The sequence below is a fragment of the Geotrypetes seraphini genome, chromosome 1 (genome assembly GCF_902459505.1).
Source record: "Geotrypetes seraphini chromosome 1, aGeoSer1.1, whole genome shotgun sequence".
In the NCBI taxonomy this organism is placed as follows: Eukaryota; Metazoa; Chordata; class Amphibia; order Gymnophiona; family Dermophiidae; genus Geotrypetes; species Geotrypetes seraphini.
The window spans coordinates 123,944,062-123,963,132 of record NC_047084.1 but is presented as its reverse complement, the minus strand read 5'-3'; the positions used below and the strand labels follow the sequence as shown (position 1 = coordinate 123,963,132).

General features: G+C 37.7%; 1 protein-coding gene across 6 annotated transcripts in view; it reads right to left on the bottom strand.

Moving 5' to 3' along the window:
• UGT8 (UDP glycosyltransferase 8) overlaps positions 1-19,071 on the bottom strand; it is a 160,046-nt gene that overhangs the window by 38,124 nt on the left and 102,851 nt on the right. For all 6 annotated transcript variants that reach the window (XM_033937786.1, XM_033937804.1, XM_033937796.1 and 3 more), the window contains exon 4: positions 12,568-12,644. In XM_033937786.1, the coding sequence (XP_033793677.1) occupies positions 12,568-12,644 (77 nt within the window). The remainder of the gene's footprint in view (positions 1-12,567; positions 12,645-19,071) is intronic.

The window sequence follows — 19,071 nt, the reverse complement described above, 5'->3', positions numbered from 1 at the left end:
CTCCATCTTTCAACTCAATAAAATTCCAGCATTGACACTCCAGTTTATATAAATGAAATAGATTAGACACCATCCTTCCCATAACATCCATAAAATATAAGAATATGATATAATATCCCCTACTACACAGATATTCTTTCCCCTTACTCTTAAATATCCCCCCTCCCCTTATCCCTCCCACCCCTCCCTTCATTATGGATAAACTTGAACCACGCATAGGATATGCAACCACTTCCATCCCCCAGGCATTTATACATTGTCTCCCACATATAAATGTACTTTTTCCCATCTTATATCTTACTACCATGACATATTTTAAATATTAACATAACCATTTATTTCATTATTTTTCCATACTTTTATATAACCCAATTTCCAAAATGGTCAAATACTACCTTTACCTTTTTATCAATTCTCTTTTAAATCTTTTAAGTTCCCCCATATTCAATATTAATATTATATTTCTTAATCATAAATCCATTACTATTTACTTATTATTATGTTCATCTGTTAACCCTCAACTTATAAGTTTTCATTTAATTCTCTTGAAATTAATTCTTTTTTTTTTTTTTCAAACATCCTCATAAATGAACATTTCAAAACTCTACATATTTTTATAAATCCTCTTTAAGTTCATCTCATATTCCTCCCTCCTCCCACTTTCACAGCATAATATCTATATTTCTTTTAATTTATTTATGAATATGCTTCTTTAATTATATTTATATTAGAATTCTAAACCATTTCATTCAATTTCATATTCACTACATACATACATAAAAGAAGAAATGTAACATTTTCATAAATCCTTAACATTCCATCCATTCTATTCCAGTCTTACTTTTATATTCCACTCCTATTAATATATTTCTGTCTTCTAAACCTTTTCTTCCTTACATAGTCATTGGTTCAGAGTTATTCAGAAAGTCTTTCAACTTCCCTGGATCCTCAAAATATAGTGATTTACTCCCATAGGATATCCTCATTTTTGCAGGGAAATATAAACCATACTTATAACCCTTCTCTTTAAGCTGTGGTCTTAACTGCAGAAACTGCTGTCTCAGTGCTGCTGTATTCTTTGCAAAGTCAGGCAAAAATAATAATTTTGATCCTTTATATGTCAAATTTTTATCTGCTTTTGCCAACTTCAGTATTTCAAAGGCTTGCTGAAACCTTAACAGTTTAAAGATAAGCGGTCTGGGCTTTGACTGACTTTCTGACCCTTGGAAGGGAATTCTGTGTGCCCTTTCAATTTCAAGAGGTTGTTTTGAGTTCAGCTGAAAAAGCTTTGGTATTAAAGTCTCCAGAAACTTTATGGGATTATCTCCCTCCAATTTTTCCGCCAGCCCAATTATTTTTATGTTCTTCTGACATCCACGATTCTCAATTTTCCAGTTGTTTTTGCATCTCCGAAATGATTTTTCTTTCAGATTTAAACTGAATCTCTGGGGGGGCGTGGCTTGGACGCGCATGAGGAAGGTCGGCTAATAAGTGAGCTCCAGTGAAAAAGACCTTGAAAGTCTAAAAAGTCTTAAAGATTTAAAAATAGAAAAAGCTTAGGCTAAATAAAGAAGATAAGATAAAAAGATGGCAACAGGAAAACAAAACAAGAATGACTTTGCGATGTCTAGAAGTAGTAAAAGAGAAAAACTGGAACAGGAGACAGGTTTAAAGATGACAGATATCGAGGTAATAAAAGAACTGAAGGAAATTAAAGAAATGCTATCAATTTTAACTAAAAAAGTTACGGATATATCAGAAGAAGTTTCAACGTTAAACAAAAAAATGGACCTTCTGGAATTAAAATCAAATAATTTAGAAGAAAGAATGATGATTGTAGAAGAGGAAGTATGTTACAGTCAAACGGATAGAAAAAATTAGAAATACTTACTAAGGAGATGGAAGATTACTCTAATCGTGAAAGAAGAAGTAATGTCCGTTTGATTGGATTACCGGAAGGAGCAGAAAAGGGAAATCCGATAGTCTTTATTGAAAATTTACTCCCCAAACTGCTTCCGATAAAAACAAAATATCCCATAGAGGTAGAAAGGGCACATAGAGTGCCAATAAAAAGAAGAGAAAATCAACATGGGCCGAGACCATTCATATTCAAGCTATTGCGCCACCAACAGGTCTTAGAAATATTTCAACTAGCAAAGCAAAATAAAGGACTTAAATATCAGGATGCTTATATTCATTTTGTTCCAGATTTTGCTAAAAGCACAGCGATAAAAAGGAAAAAGTTGTTGGAATTGAGGCCAAAACAAAGAGAATTGGGTGCAAAATTTGGTTTAATGTATCCAGCAAACATGAAGGTTACCATCGGAAATAAAACTTTAACCTTTGAGGATGCAGAGAAACTGGAGAGATTTATTCAAACTCTAGAAGTGCCTATGTCATCCTAATTTGTGATAGATATCTCATTAAACTTATTAATTAGAAATATTGGAAAATTATATTATATTATATTATTTATATATTAATTATATAGAGAAGAAAATAAGTTTTATTTTACTTTAAAGGAGAAAGTTACTGTATTTCAAAATGCAACGATTTAGAATGCTTTTTAATTAGCTTCAAATATATTCTTTTTCAACGTCTCTCTTACAATAGAACTAGAATGTAATAAACATTCTAAAATGCAAATGAAAATTATTAAAAGGCTTAATACAATTTATACATTTAAGAGTATAATAGAAAATAGATTATAGTATATAATATGGAAAGAAAGAAAAATTGTTAGATATTTGGATGAATTTTTAAGTAGAATTGTCAATATATTTCACAGCCTGACTTGAAATTTTGATTACGGACAGAACAATTTTGATGGGAATGTGAGAGATATTAATGTAGTGGTGAGGGCAACGGTTTTTCGAGTGGGGATTTTCTTTTCCTGTGGAGGATTGCTATCGAGTCGCACACTGACCATATGTATAGGCTTGTTTGAATTGTTTTCATTTTCTCTCTCCCAAGAGTTATAAAAATTGATCGGAGGAAAAAAAAATCTTTCAGATCTCAGAAAACTTACAGTCCCGAAAGTCTGTGCGGGAGGAAATACAGGAAATGGATTTTTTACATATAACGGAAACATAATATGAACGTATTACGCAACATATAAGAAGAAAGAAGAGGAAAAGGAAATCAGAACTTTGATCGCAAAAACATTGGACGTTTGTAATGAATTATACAATCCGTTCTCCTTACGAAAAGAAAGAAGAAAAAAGAAGACAAGGAAAGATCAAGAAAAAGTAAAGAGAGGAAAATAAAAATTAAAAAAAAAGGAGGAGAGAGAGGAGAAAAGACAAACAAGTGAGAAAATGATGTGTTTGGCTGGTGTGTGGGTTGATGGTGGTCTCTCCTGGGGAGGGGGAGTCTTTGCTCATGAAATCGTTCTTCATCTATCATTATGTTCCCATATTAATATTATTAAGATGATAATATATAGGGTGGGAATGAGGAGAAGAAAAAGAAAAAAAAAAAAAGAGCATTTTAATGTTTTATGCTACAATTAAAGATAAATACTTTATTTATTTGTTTTTAAAATATTTAATCTAAATTTAACAGAAAAGAGGGGATATAAATATAACAATAATAAAATTAAAAAGGGGTATTAATGAATTAATGTTAATGGATACAAAATTTCATGATATCCTAAGAAATGTATATGAAACTGATTTAATTCATCAATAATATAATATATATATTACTATTTATATTTTAATATTATTTTAAATATTCAATGACTTAATTTGAATTTAGAAAGAGTTAAGGTCTTCATGGAGTGTGTTATTGCTGATCTTGATATGCGTGAGGCCAAGTGTACACGACTTTTGCTAATTGGGGGGGGGAGGGGGATGGGAAAAGGGGGATAGAATTGGAAAAAAAAATCATATAAGTAAGGGTTTGATAATAAGAAAAGAAATAAGTATTAAACATGTGTGGATGTCTGATCAAAAATTTTATTATAAAGTTCTATTTCAAATATTACTTGCTAATATAGATGGTGCTTAAAATTTATTCTCTTAATGTCAATGGTCTTAACCATCCAATCAAAAGAAAGAAAATACTGGATTTTCTTCATAAGCAGAACGCTGATATTTATTTCATACAAGAGAAACACCTGTCAGGAAATGAATCTAATAAGCTAATAGGGGGTTGGGTGTCCAAATGTTTTTTTGCACCTGCTATTGGTAAAAAAGCGGGAGTAGCTATTCTCATAAATAAGAAATGTATAGCGAATTTTAAACTGATAAAATTTGATTCATTAGGAAGATGGGTACATATTAAAATGGATCTGGGAAATACATCCCTGGGTTTATTCAATTTATATGCTCCTAATTCAAATCAAATGGAGTTTTTCAAACATATTCAACAGATATTATTACCACTGGCTGCTTCTAATTTAGTAGTAGCTGGAGATTTCAATGCTGTAATGGATCCTATTTTGGATAAAAAAACAAGTAAAATTATGAAATCGTTAGGTTTAGATAATTTGATAAAATCTTGTGATTTAGTTGATATATGGCGTATTCTTCATTTTAATGATCAGGAATATTCTTTTTGTTCTCAGGTCCATAAATCCTTTTCAAGAATTGATTATATATTTATTTCTAACAATATAGCACAAAGAGTGATGAAAGCAATTATTGATCCTATTATTATTTCAGATCATGCTGGTGTGTGGGTTGATCTGCAAAATGATATATCAAATTATTCTAAACCAATTTTGAGATTTGATAATGCTTTACTTGCAGACATGAACTTTATAGAAGATTTTAAAGTAAAAATGAATGAATTTTTTCAAATTAATAATTCAGACAATATAAATATTGAAATTTTATGGGATGCTTATAAAGCAACAATGAGAGGAAATATTATATCATATTCTGCATATATGAAAAAACTTAAAAAAACAATTCATAGAATTGGAGCAAGAAATTAAATTATTGGAACATAAATTAATTGTTAAATGGGAACATGAAATATTGCAGAAATTATTAAAAATGAAAATTAAATATAATGAGATTTCTTCTCAATTTGTAAGGAAAGATATGTTCTATCGGCAAGTACAGTATTATGGAAATTCAAATAAGGCTGGTAGATTGTTAGCAAATTTTATTAAAGCAAAAAAAAGAAAATCTAAGATTATTGCAATTAAAGATAAGCGGGGCAACACACACACTAACATTAAGGATATTATAGAACAATTTCTTGATTTTTATAAGGATTTATATTCTTCTGATACTTATGAAAATAAAGAACAAGATGGTTTAGAGTTTTTAAAATCATTTGTTGGACCAAATGTTCCAGATCATATAAAAAGAGGTTTAGAAGAACATATATCTTTAAAAGAAATAGAAACAGCACTGAAGGCTCTTAGAGTTGGATCCGCTCCAGGTGGAGATGGATATACTGTTGAATTTTATAAAACATTTCAAAATATTTTATTACCTTATCTATTAAATTTATATCAATATCAGATAAACAATGGAAATATATCAGGTACTATGGCTGATTCTGTTTTAATTGTCTTGCCAAAACCAAACAGGGATCCGACATTGATATCAAATTACAGGCCTATATCTTTATTAAATGTAGACGCTAAATTGATTGCTAAAGTGCTAGCTTTAAGATTAGCAAAAGCTCTTCCTTTTATCATCGATGTACATCAAACAGGATTTGTTGCTAAGACACTCCTCACATAACACTAGATTGGCATTTCACTCTTTAAATTTAGCAAAAAATATGAATGACCCAGCTTTTCTAGTATCATTAGATGCAGAAAAAGCATTTGATAGAGTGGAATGGAGTTTTATGTATCAAGCTCTAGAATGGCTTGGTATAGGACCTGGTTTTATTAAAATGATTCAAACATTGTATAGCTCCCCTAGAGCACAATTAAATATAAACAATAACTTATCTGATAGATTTGATTTGCTAAGGGGAGTTAGACAAGGCTGTCCTTTATCTCCCTTACTTTTTGATATCGTTCTTGAACCCTTATTAATTGCAATCAATCGAACTAAGGGAATAAAGGGAATCACATTTTCTAATTGGGAATTTAAATTATCTGCGTATGCAGATGACATTTTACTATATTTAAGAGAACCAGGGGAAACCATACCATGTTTACTTAATTTAATAGAAAAATTTGGAAAATTTTCTGGATATAAAATCAATTGGGAAAAATCTGAAGTTCTCCCAATTAATGTCCATTGTACTAAAGGATTATTTGATTCATATTCATTCAAATGGAAAGAGGAAGGATTAAAATATTTAGGAATTCTTATAAAAAAACAATTGAGGACACAGTAAAAGAAAATGAAAAACTTTTATTAAAAAAAATAACAGAAATGTGTGAGCAATGGAATCCTTTACATCTTTCTTGGTGGGGAAGAGTCCAAACAATTAAAATGATGATTTTGCCTGTGATTTGTTATCAAATGAGTATGATCCCAATATTTTTTCAGGGGTCATTTTATAAAAAGTTAAATAGTATACTTACAAAATTTGTTTGGTTTGGGAAAAGACCCAGAATCGCTTTAGTTTCATTACAAAAAACAATTAAGGAGGGAGGGGTAAATTTTCCAAATTTTTATAGGTACCATCAATCCTATATTTTAAGACAAGGTATGTATTGGATCCTACCAGATCTCATGGAAAATGTACCTGACTGGTTATATTTAGAATGGCGACTCATGTTCCCTCTACATTTAGAACATTTAATTAGTATAACAATGCCTAGGAGATATAAAGACAACAGAATTCTAATAGATACATGGAAAACACTAAGATTTATTAGCAATATATCACCAGATCCAATGACTAAATCTTTAAATCAATCCATTTGGGTAAACTCCAGGATCAAAATTGGTGGATTCAAGATAGTATGGAAGCAATGGATAATTGCAGGTATACGATCTTTAAATGATGTTATATAGTAAATGGATCACTGCTTAGTTTTTCACAATTGCAACAGAAATTTGGATTGGACAAGACACAATATTTTAAATGGATGCAATTGAAGCAGGCTATTCAGGAAGGGTTCCCTGAATGGAAGAATCTCAACACTCAGTATAGTTTGCAAATCCTTTGTTTTCAAGCGGATTTTTTAGGACACCAAGCCGCTAAATGGTATAAGATTTTATATGGCTTTTTAAACAAAAAAAAAAGAACAGGACTTAGGGACATTTGGAGTATTGAGATAGGGCAGATAATTTCTCCATCTCAATGGCAAAAATTTTGGTCCTGGAGAATTCATACTACAAGGTCAGCATCTATGAGTCAAACATGGTTGTTTTTATTACACAGAGTTTTATGGACCCCTACGCGATTACAAAAAGTAGATAGTAGTAGATCTAATAGATGCTGGCATTGTAAGATAGAAGTAGGGACATTAGATCATTTACTTTTCTTTTGTCCCTGTATTAATACTTTTTGGAAATTAATTTGTCCCCAAATTAATAATTTATTAGAAAATAATGTTGGACTCTCATATGATACAATATTATTTGGAACAGCAATGAGAACACAGAGTCCGATATCAGCAAACAATAATAAAATTTTGTTAATATTGACAGGGGTCGCCATTCAGCAAATTACTCAGAATTGGAAAGATTACACTAAATTGAATTACACTTTCTGGTGGAACTCAATTTGTCATATACAGTGGTGCCTCACACAACGAACTTAATTCGTTCCAGGAGCAAGTTTGTTATGCGAAAAGTTCGTTATGTGAAACGCGTTTTCCCATAACAATACATGTTAAAAAAAATAATTCGTTCTGTAGCATAAAATATGCTAAGATGACATAAAAAAAGATAAATTTTTTGTTATTATTTTTATTTAGATACATCTAAAAACATACATCTCCCTGTCCTTTTACTTCCACTATCTTCCTATCCCATCTCTATTCCCTTTTGTCCCTCTCCCCATGATCAATCATCTCACCACCTCTCTCTGCCCTCACCCTCAGGGTTCAAGATTGCTTCCACTCTTTTTCCTGTTGTTCTCTCTGCCTGTCACCCTATGATTTAGCATCCCTTCTGCCCTTGTCCAATATTTCCCCTTCCCTCCCTCCCTCTCATCCCCTGCTCCAACATGTGCTTTCAGCGGCCTTCTCCCCCCTTAAGCGTCTTTTCTTCTCCACTCCACCTTTCCTCCCTCCCTGCCTCCACCTTTGTGGCGCTTTTGCACCCGACCGACAACAGAACAGGCCCGGTCGGACAAATCTCCCTGTCCTGTAGCCGCGAATCTAAATTACCTTCTTACAGCAGCTGGATTATTGAAGCTGCTGTAAGAGGTAATTTAGATTCGCGGCTACAGGGCAGGGAGGTTTGTCGGCCGGGCCTGTTGTCGGTCGATCGGGGGACCTGACCAGCTGTGCACATTCTTCGGGGCGGACCGCCCCCTCCCCCCTCTTTCGTTCGCCATTGCCTTCTTCCTACCTGCCCTGCCGCAGCCACACACAGCCGACCGGAAGTCTTCCTGATGTCAGCGCTGACGTCGGAGGAAGGGAGGGCTTTGCTTAAGCCCTCCCTCCGACGTCAGCGCTGACATCGGGAAGATTTCCGTTCGGCTGTGTGCTGCGACAGGGCAGGTAAGGAGAAGGAGACTACCCTCGCGGCTCGACCAACCCCGCTGCGATCCAACCCCGCAGGAACCCCGGAAGGATGCAGCTCGGGCGACTTCGTTGTGTGAAACGAAGTCCGTTGTACGAATCAAGACATAAAGTTCGTTGTGCGCAGCGTTCGCTGTGCGAGGCGGCCGTTATGCGAGGCACCACTGTATACAAAATGGAAAAAGTGATGGCATTACAACAGGGATATATTCATAAATTTAATAAAATTTGGGGACCATTGACTAAATATTCTAAAAATCAGATATCATAACACATGTATAGAACATATAAGGGGGATGGGAAGGGAAAACTTTTGTAATAATAAATTGATATAAAATTCCGATAAAGGGATTTCTTTAATTTACAATGAAAGAACATTTATTAGTAATTTCAAGTGTTTATTATAACTGATTATATTACATATATTTCACTTGATGTAAGAAATAAAAAAGAATAAAGATTTTGGAAAAAAAAATAAAAAAAAAACCCAAAAACTGAATCTCTGTTAGTTCCAACTGTTCCATTTTTTTTTCCAACATTGTCACTCTCTGGTTTGCCAATTCCAACTGCTTATGTATGTTGACAACCTCTTCCTTTACTTCCTGTATGTAATCTGTGTTCTTTTATAGCATCTGCTGTATTTTTTCCAGCGCTGTCATCACTTCTTTTTTATCAAGTTCTTCCTTATCCGGGAGTGCAGTCTTTGCCGGCATCACATGATCATGCTTGACACGCTTAGCAGTGCCCACAAAAGCCGTCTCAAGTTTCGTCTGCCTTGAAGTCGCCATCTTCCGACTTTATAGTAAGTTCTTTTGATACAGGAAACTATTTTACAGCGAAATTCTTCAGAATTAGTGCCTGGGGGAGCAGAGCAATGTGATCACACCTCCATCTTGTGCGTGTTCCAAGCCACGCCCCGGCAACATGGATTCATTACAGGTAGATCTTGAAATCAGACACAGTCTCTGTCTCCACCACACCTACTGGGAGACTATACCACGCATCTAGCACCCTTTCTATAAAAAATTATTTCCTTAGATTACTCCTGAGCCTATCACCTCTTAACTTCATCCTATGGCCTCTCATTCCAAAGTTTCCATTCAAATGAATGAGATTTGATTCGGACATTTACGCCACATAGATATTTAAACATCTCTATCATATCTCCCCTCTCCCGCCTTTCCTCCAAAGTATACAGATTGAGATCTTTAAATCTGTCCCCATACACCTTATGACAAAGACCACACACCATTTTAGTAGCCTTCCTCTGGAACAACTCCATCCTTATTATATTTTTTTGAAGGTGCAGCCTCCAAAATTGTACACAATATTTTAAATGAGGTCTCACCAGAGTCTTATACAGAGGCTGATCAATACCTCCTTTTTCCTACTGGCCATGCCTCTCCCTATGCAACCTAGCAGCCTTCTAGCTTTTGCCGTCACCTTTTCAACCTGTTTGGCCACCTTAAGATCATGACGGACGGGGAAAGGGACCTTGGGGTGATAGTGTTGGAAGATCTAAAGATGAAAAAACAGTGTGACAAGGCGGTGGCTGCTGCCAGAAGGATACTGGGCTGTATAAAGAGAGCCTTAGCCAGTAGAAGGAAGAAGGTGTTGATGCTCCTGTACAGGTCATTGGTGAGGCCCCACTTGGAGTATTGTGTTCAGTTTTGTAGACCGTATCTAGCGAAGGACATAAGAAGACTTGAAGCGGTCCACAGGAGGACAACGAAAATGATAGGAGGCTTGCGCCAGAAAATGTATTAGGAGAGACTGGAAGCCCTGAATATGTATACCCTAGAGCAGGGGTGTCCAATGTCGGTCCTCGAGGGCCGCAGTCCAGTCGGGTTTTCAGGATTTCCCCAATGAATATGCATTGAAAGCAGTGCATGCAAATAGATCTCATGCATATTCATTGGGGAAATCCTGAAAATCCGACTGGATTGCGGCCCTCGAGGACCGACATTGGACACCCGTGCCCTAGAGGAAAGGAGGGATAGGGGAGATATGATTCAGACGTTCAAATACTAAGAGTATTAATGTAGAACAAAATATTTTCCAGAGAAAGGAAAATGGTAAAACCAGAGAACATAATTTGAGGTTGAGGGGTGGTAGATTCAAGAGCAATGTTAGGAAATTCTACTTTACAGAGAGGGTGGTAGATGCCTGGAATGCGCTCCCGAGAGAGGTGGTGGAGAGTAAAACTGTGACTGAGTTCAAAGAAGCGTGGGATGAACACAGAGTATCTAGAATCAGAAAATAATATTAAAAATTGAACTAAGGCCAGTACTGGGCAGACTTGCACGGTCTGTGTCTGTATATAGCCATTTGGTGGAGGATGGGCAGGGGAGGGGTTCAATGGCTGGAAGGGTGTAGATGGGCTGGAGTAGGTTTTAACAGAGATTTCGGCAGTAGGAACCCAAGCACAGTACCGGGTAAAGCTTCGGATTCTTGCCCAGAAATAGCTAAGAAGAAAAAATTTAAAAAATTTAAATTGAATCAGGTTGGACAGACTGGATGGACCATTTGGGTCTTTTTGTGCTGTCATCTACTATGTTACTATGACAAACAACCACACCCAAGACCCTCTCTTCTGTCATGAACATAAGTTCTTCATCCCCTAAAATGTACCGTCCCTCAGGTTTTTGCAGCCCAAATGCATGATTTTGCGTTTCTTAGGATTAAATTTTAGCTGCCAAATTTCAGACCATTCTGCAAGCTTCACCAGGTCTTTCTTCATGTTATTCACACCATCCTTGTTGTCTAGTCTATTGCAGATTTTGGTATCATGCTCAAAGAGGCACAACTTACCCGATAGCCCTGTAACAGAATTGTTTATAAAAATGTTAAAAAGAACAGGCCCAAGAACAGAACTTTGAGGCCCACCACTGGTAACATCCCTCTCCTCAGAGTGATCTCCATTGATCACCACCCTCTGTCGCCTTCCACTCAACCAGTTCTTGAGCCAGCCTGTCACTTTGGCACCCATCCCGAGGAACTCAGTTTATTTATTAGACGTCTGTGTGGAACGCTGTCAAAGGCTTTGCTAAAATCTAAATACACCAAATCTAGCGCACTCCCTCTATCCAATTCTCTGCTCACCCAGTCAAAGAAATTGGTCAGATTTGTCTTCCTACCTCACTACCATTAAACGAACTAAGTACAAAAACTTCCAGAACTTTGAATATGTGTTTCTTCTGCTAGAAATCTCCGACATGAGCTTTTTAAAACCTCTTTCCTGTGTTAAAGGCTATGTCATGGGGCCTGCACATGGAACCGGCAACATTTCAAACAATAGAACCCTAAATAGAGCTTCCAGAAGTTTCCTCTTTCATCTAGTATTATGTCATGGTTCATGGGCTTGTCACACATCTGTGAAGCTGAAAGCTATTTCATTGATAGTTTCACTACCAGCAGGGCCTCCCAAGGCAGACAGGTTTCAGCGGAGATGTTAGACTAATGAGGTACCATCCATCTGGACAGCAGTAGATGGCCAGTGTTGGAGGTGGAAGATCACATTTGATGCGACAACGCCAACAACATCAAATATATACTGCACAGAAGAAAGGCCTGGCAATCTACTCCTATATTCTACCACCTCAAATAGGATTCAAACACAAGTCGATAGCACCTAACACACACATGTTCATGCATTGGGACAGCCTAAGAGACACATGATGAATGGAGAAGTAGCCTAATGGTTCATGCAGAGGCCTGAGAACCAGAAGGACCTGGTTTGATTCCTACTGCTGCTCCTTCTGATGTTGGACAAGTCTCTTAACCTTCCATTACCTCAGGTACAATGTGGAAACTCCTTTGTAGCCACAGAAAGGCAATATATCAAACCCCATTTCCTTTATATCAGGCAGACAAGATATCATGTGACCCTCATACCCATCAGTCTCCCAACTAGGTATGGATTAAAAAGAAACTGAGCGCCTGCTTACCCAAAAGATCATTCTGTGGCAACCATTCAACCAACTTTGTATTGTTTCCAAGATTCTTTGGTCTACTTCCAGAGAACCTGCAAGATACATACATAAAACACTTAATTGTTAATCCTTTTTCATAATCAACTGATTTTGACCAAGCATGGATGATTACAATAAGGAAAGATCCAGGATGGAATTCCCATCATCGTTGATTATGGGGCTCATTTTCAAAACAGAAAAAAGTGTCCAATAGAGTAACAGATGGATGGTTTCTTTCACCCTTATGTAGACAATGCATCTATCTAAAAGGGGCCTGTTGAAGGCATGTTTTGGGCGAGACTAGGGCAGACTTATGATTTGGATGTTTTTCTACAATAATGAAACATTGTAGAAAATAACCAGGGGGAACTTTCAGCAATTGAGGCTAGACCTGCTTCAGTAATGAATAGATGCCAAAAAGGTGCCTCAACTAACCAGATGGCCACTAGAGGGAATAGGTATGACCTCCCCTTATTCCCTAAGGCATAGGAGCCAACTTTTGAAAATGATTGTTTTAATGTTTATTGATTTTATGTATTGATTGTAATGTTTTTTTTATTGATTGTATGTATTTTATCATGTTGTTAACCGCTTTGAACCTTTTTTGATATAGCAATATATAAAAATACATTATTATTATTATTATTATTATTAATTCATAATTCACAACAAACTTCCCTCACCCAGCAAAGGAAAAATTGAAAAATAAAATATATCTGGTAGTGAATGGTAGTCATGACCAGCCTGAATCTAAATGTCAAGAGCAGGGGCAGGGAATGTGGACAAATCTAAAGCTAGGGTTCAGCCACTATCTCCTTCCCCTCCTATCGTGTCAGCATCAAACTCACTCGATGCAAACCATTTATAGCACTTTTCTTCAACCAGTTCTTCTTTTCACTTGTAGGAAGATATATGAAACTCAGTACACAATTATCACAAAACACTTGCTAGATAAATACACTCTATAATTCCTATAATAATAATTCCTGATTAACAGCAACTAAATATATCGCTTATCACCAAGAGTAGCTTTACTTCTCCTTATCCCGAACCACAATAGGATTCACTTATCTAACCCCAGCTGATAAGATAATAGAATTCCGTATTCTCACCATTCAATTAGGCCTTGGCACAAAGTCAGGTGAGAAGGAAGTCGTCCTCTACTCAGCACTGAAGATAAGAATTCTTTTGGTACCAGAACAAGAGTTCGTCAGCCACTGGAATAGCTGTAACTTAAGTTGGCAGCAAAGGTTTCCTTGATGGAATCCAGATCTGTTTAAAGTCCGATTCACTCTCTCAGACAGAGAGACACACGAGGTAACTTTTCAGGTCTTAATTATTATACAGAATGCAAAGTAACCTATGATAAGATGCGAGTTCCCTCACATCCTGGTACAAACTAAATTATAATTAGCACATTTTCACTTGGATCTTATCAGATGACCTCTTCGGACCAATCCAGAAACAGAACTTAGATGAATAGCCTTTCTGTATAAAGTCTCGTACTATCTGAAACAGAGGCGCCTTCGTTAGATAAGACCAGCACAGGAGCAATAACTCCCCCAAGATTCACATGGGCAGATCACATAGGCATAGCTGGATGTCCTTGACTAGAATCCAATTCTGGTACATACCCAGGATGCATCAAACTGAAACAGGAAAGATGTTTTCTTCTTTCTCTTCTTGCGGGTTCAGGCTGGAATGACTTCTTGCAAATAATGGTTCAGGCTTGATGATGTCATAGAGGCCTAACCTTCAGGTGCAAATAAGGAAACACCCCTACACACTCAGCCCATTTACATCACACTCTATCCCTCCCTTTTTTTTTTTCATTTTCCCCTAAGTTCATCTCCCTCCTTCCATCTTCTCTCTGTTCTTTTAAAAATTTCTCCTTCTGCATAGGCATAGTTTGATGCATTATATTTAGGGGGCAGGGAATTTAATTGCTGTTTGCCTGCTCTACTTCCTAAATCTTTTTAACCTGTTCTGCTTCTCGTTTTCCTTTTTCCTAGCTTACTATTTCCCTCCGCTCCCCAGCAAGGTCAATACACTTTTCCCTAGCTAGTTGCCATTCCATGCAGGTTTGGCTCACCTATCCCTTTACCGATTTCCACTTCACTCTCCTCTATAGGTGAGACTTTCTTTTGTTTGTAGATTTAACTCATCTTCAGTTTGTGACTTCCCATTGACCACAGGCTTGGATCATTTCCTTGATCTGCTCTCCCTGGGCTCCAGGCACGTTCCTGTTTTCTGGGTCTGGTTCCTCATCCCCTTTTGCACAGTAACACTTACACTGGCACTCACAGATCCAGACCAATGGCCACCTTTCTGCCAGCAGAGTCCACATTAGATTCTTTGCCACATGCTCACCCTGAGTTTTGGAAGCCCAGAACAATGATCAATTAAAAAGAAACTGAGCACCCCCATCTCCCCTCTCCTCTCACAAATATCCCCTCTACCATTGAGAAAATTGAATAAGCTAAATTACTACAGGATGAAATGATAAACTTAAATTAAACCAAAATCTCAAGAAGCCACAAATTGCATGTAGTAGAACACCAAAGAAATAAAGATCCATTTCCTCCAGCTCCTTTCTGTGTTCCTATTCTCCCCCATGTCTAGCCATCTTCTCTCTGTGTTCATCTACCCTCCCATGTCTGGTACTGACTCACTGTGTCCATATACCACCCCCATGCAGTCTTCCCCTTTGTGTCCCTGTCCCTTTGCTCCTATCCGTGCCCATCAACCATCTTTCCTCTTTTTGTATACCTCTCTATATCCAGCTTCTCCCCTCTCTTAATCCAATGTGGCTCTCTTGCTATCTCTTTTTCCTCCCTTCCTCTGCTGTGCTCAGTATTTCACTCCCTCTTCCTTCATCCTCCTTGTTCAGCATCTTTCTTTTCCCTTCTCTTTCCTCCTCCCTGCAGATCCTCCCATCCCTCCAGTTCTAGCCCCCCTCCTCATAAGCTTACAAAAAAACATAAAAGCAATTAATAATGGATATATACAGTCCAGTGCCTCTCTCCCTTCTCTCCAATTCCAGCTGCCCCACAAGTCCAGCGCTTCTCTCTCTTCCCTCCAGCTCCAACCCCTTCCCACATGGGTCTAGCATCTCTCTCCTCCAGCTCTCCCACACATGGGTCCAGCACCTGTCTCCAGCTCCAGTCATTCCTTCCTTGCAAATACAGCAAAACTCTATCTCTTCCCTCCAGCTCCTGACCCTCTTTGCTCCAGCACCTATCTCCCTTTCCCCCAGCTCCCAGACCAAATCCAGCACTTTTCTCTCCCTTCTGATCCCTTCTCTTCAGCTCAAGCTCTGGAACCAGTCAGCACCCCACCCCACAGGTCCAGCAGCAACATAATCTCCTCCCCCTGTGGGTCCAGCAGAATCTCCCCCCCCCCACGCCATGTGTCCATGAGCACCAGCAACACCCCCCTCCCCCATGGTAGAAATCGCTCCCATGGGATGGCATCTCTGTTTACCTCTCCACCTCCCCTTCCATCCCACGCCTATTGTACCTTAAGGAGTCTTAGCCATGGAGAAGAATCTTCACAGAATGTTTCATAAAAACAGGAGGTTGCATCAAGGAGGAACTCAGTAGAAGAAAGGCCCTGGAGCAGGCCTGTGAAGATTCTTTCCATGACCGAGGTTTCTTAAGGTATAATGGGCATGAGATGGAGGAGAGTAAATAATAGAGTGCCACAGGGATCTGTATTGGGACTGGTGCTATTCAACTTATTTATAAATGATCTGGAAATTGGAACAAGTGAGGTGATTATATTTGCAGATGACACTAAACTTCAAAGTTGTTAAAATTCATGTGGATTGTGAAAAATTGCAGGCAGACCTTAGGAAATTTGAAGACTTGGGCGTCCAAGTGGCAGATGAAATTTAATGTGAACAAATGCAAAGTGATGCACATTGGGAAGAATAACCCGAATCACAGTTACTGGATGCTAGGGTCCACCTTGGGGATTAGCACCCAAGAAAAGAATCTGGGTGTCATCGTAGACAATAAGATGGAACCTTCCACCCAATGTGGCAGAGGCCTAAAGAGCAAACAGGATGCTAGGAATTATTAAGAAATGTATGGTTAACAAAATTACAAATGTTATAATGCCCCTGTATTGCTCCATGGTGCGACCTCATCTAGAGTAATGCATTCAGTTCTGGTCTCCTTATCTCAAGAAAGATAGAGCGGCACTAGAAAAGGTTCAAAGAAGAGCGACCAAGATGATAAAAGGGATGGAACTCCTGTTGTATGATGAAAAATTGGAAAGGTTAGGGCTCTTCAGCTTGGAAAAGAGACGGCTCAGGGGAGATATGATTGAAGTTACAAAATCCTGAGAGGAGTAGAACAAGTACAAGTGGGTCAATTTTTCACTCTGTCAGGGGAGACTCAATGAAGTTACAGGGAAATACTTTTAAAACCAATAGGAGGAAAAAAATTTTCACTCAGAGAATAGTTAAGCTCTGGTACGTGTTGCCAGAGGTTGTGATAAAAGTTGATAGTGTAGCTGGTTTTAAGAAAGTTTGGACAATTTCCTGGAGGAAAAATCCATAGTCTGTTATTGAGAAAGAAATGAGGAAAGCCTCTGCTTGCCCTGGATCGGTAGCGTGGAATGTTACTACTTCTGGATGGCCACTGTGAGGCTACTGGGCTTGATGGACCATTGGTCTGACCTAGTAAAGCTGTTCTTATGAGATGGAAGGGGAGGTGGAGAGGAAAGCATAGACCTGCCGACCCAGGCTCAATAATCTCTTGTACAAGGCACCGTATGGCCTCCTACCAAACTACATGATGAAACATAAAAACTTAAGATTAGCCTTATTAGGTCAGACCAATGGTCCATCAAGCCCAGTAGCCTGTTCTTACGGTGGCCAATCCAGGTCACTATTACCTGGCCAAAACCCAAAGAGTAGCAACATTCCGTACTGCCGATCCAGGTCAAGCAGGGGCTTCCCCAATGTTTTAATAACAGATTATAGACTTTTCCTCCAGGAATTTATCCAAACCTTTCCTAAAACCAGCTACGCTATCCACTTTTACATCAAACATTTTCCAGAGCGTAACTATTCTCTGAGAGAAAATATATTTTCTCCTATTGGTTTTAAAAGTATTTCCCTATAACTTCATCGTGTGTTCCTTAGTCTTTGTAATTTTTGACGGAGTGAAAAATTGATCCACTTGTACCCGTTCTACTCTACTCAGGATTTTGTAGACTTCAATCATATCTACAATGACACCCAGATCCCTTTCTTGGGCGCTAACCCCCAAGGTGGACCCTAGCATCCAGTAGCTGTGATTTGGGTTATTTATCCCAATATGCAACACTTTGCATTTGTCCACATTAAATTTCACCTGCTACTTGGACGCCCACGCTTCCAAATTTCCTAAGGTCTGCCTGCAATGTTTCACAATCCGCATACGTTTTAACAACTTTGAATAGTTTAGTGTCATCTGCAAATTTAATCACCTCACTCGTCGTTCCAATTTCCAGATCATTTATAAATACGTTAAATAGCACCGGTACCAGTACAGATCCCTGTGACACTTCACTGTTTACAATCCTCCACTGAGAAAAATGGGAAGACATAAGAGAAGTGTAAAAACAGTGGTTTAAGTTGAAAGGAACAATAAAAATGGCTACGGACCTTTATGTGAAGAAAATAAATAAAAACAAGAGAAAAAGGAAACTGATATGGTTTTCCAAACTAGTGTCAAAGAAAATAAAGGCAAAAGAGTTGGCGTTCCTGAAATATAAAAAAACCCTACGAAGAAGAGTACAGAAAAAATTACCAGATGAAATTGAAAGAAGCCAAGAGATTTGTCTGGCTTATGCGCAGGTGGAAGAGCAAATGGCTATAAATGTAAAAAAGGGAGACAAATTTTTTTTCAGCTATATTAGTGAAAGGAGGAAGATGAAAAATAGAATTACGAAACTAAAAGATGCTGGAAACCAATATGTGGAGAGTGATGAGGAAAACCTACTAAACAAATACTTCTGTTCACGGAATAAAATCCTGGAGAAGGCTGACTGAATCAATACATCATGCTGCATCCCTAGCAGTATTCAAATCCAAGCTAAAGGCCCACTTTTTTAAAACTGCTTTTAACTCTTAACTCCCACTCACTGTTGTCAGATACCTTTACCCACTGTATCATTCCCTCTACCGTAATCTCCCCAACCCTGTAATGTCTGTCTAAATTAGATTGTAAGCTCTTCTGAGCAGGGACTGTCTATTGAATGTTAAAATGTACAGCGCCGCATACGCCTTTTCAGCGCTATAGAAATAATAAATAGTTGTAGTAGTAGTAAGAACTGAGATTGTCTGGCAAAGTAACACAAGAAAATGGAGTAGATTCTGCGCCGTTCATGGAGGAAAGTGCTTATGAACAACTTAAAAAAACTGAAGATGGACAAAGCGATGGGACCGGATGGGATCCATCCCAGGATACTGAGGGAGCTCAGAGAGGT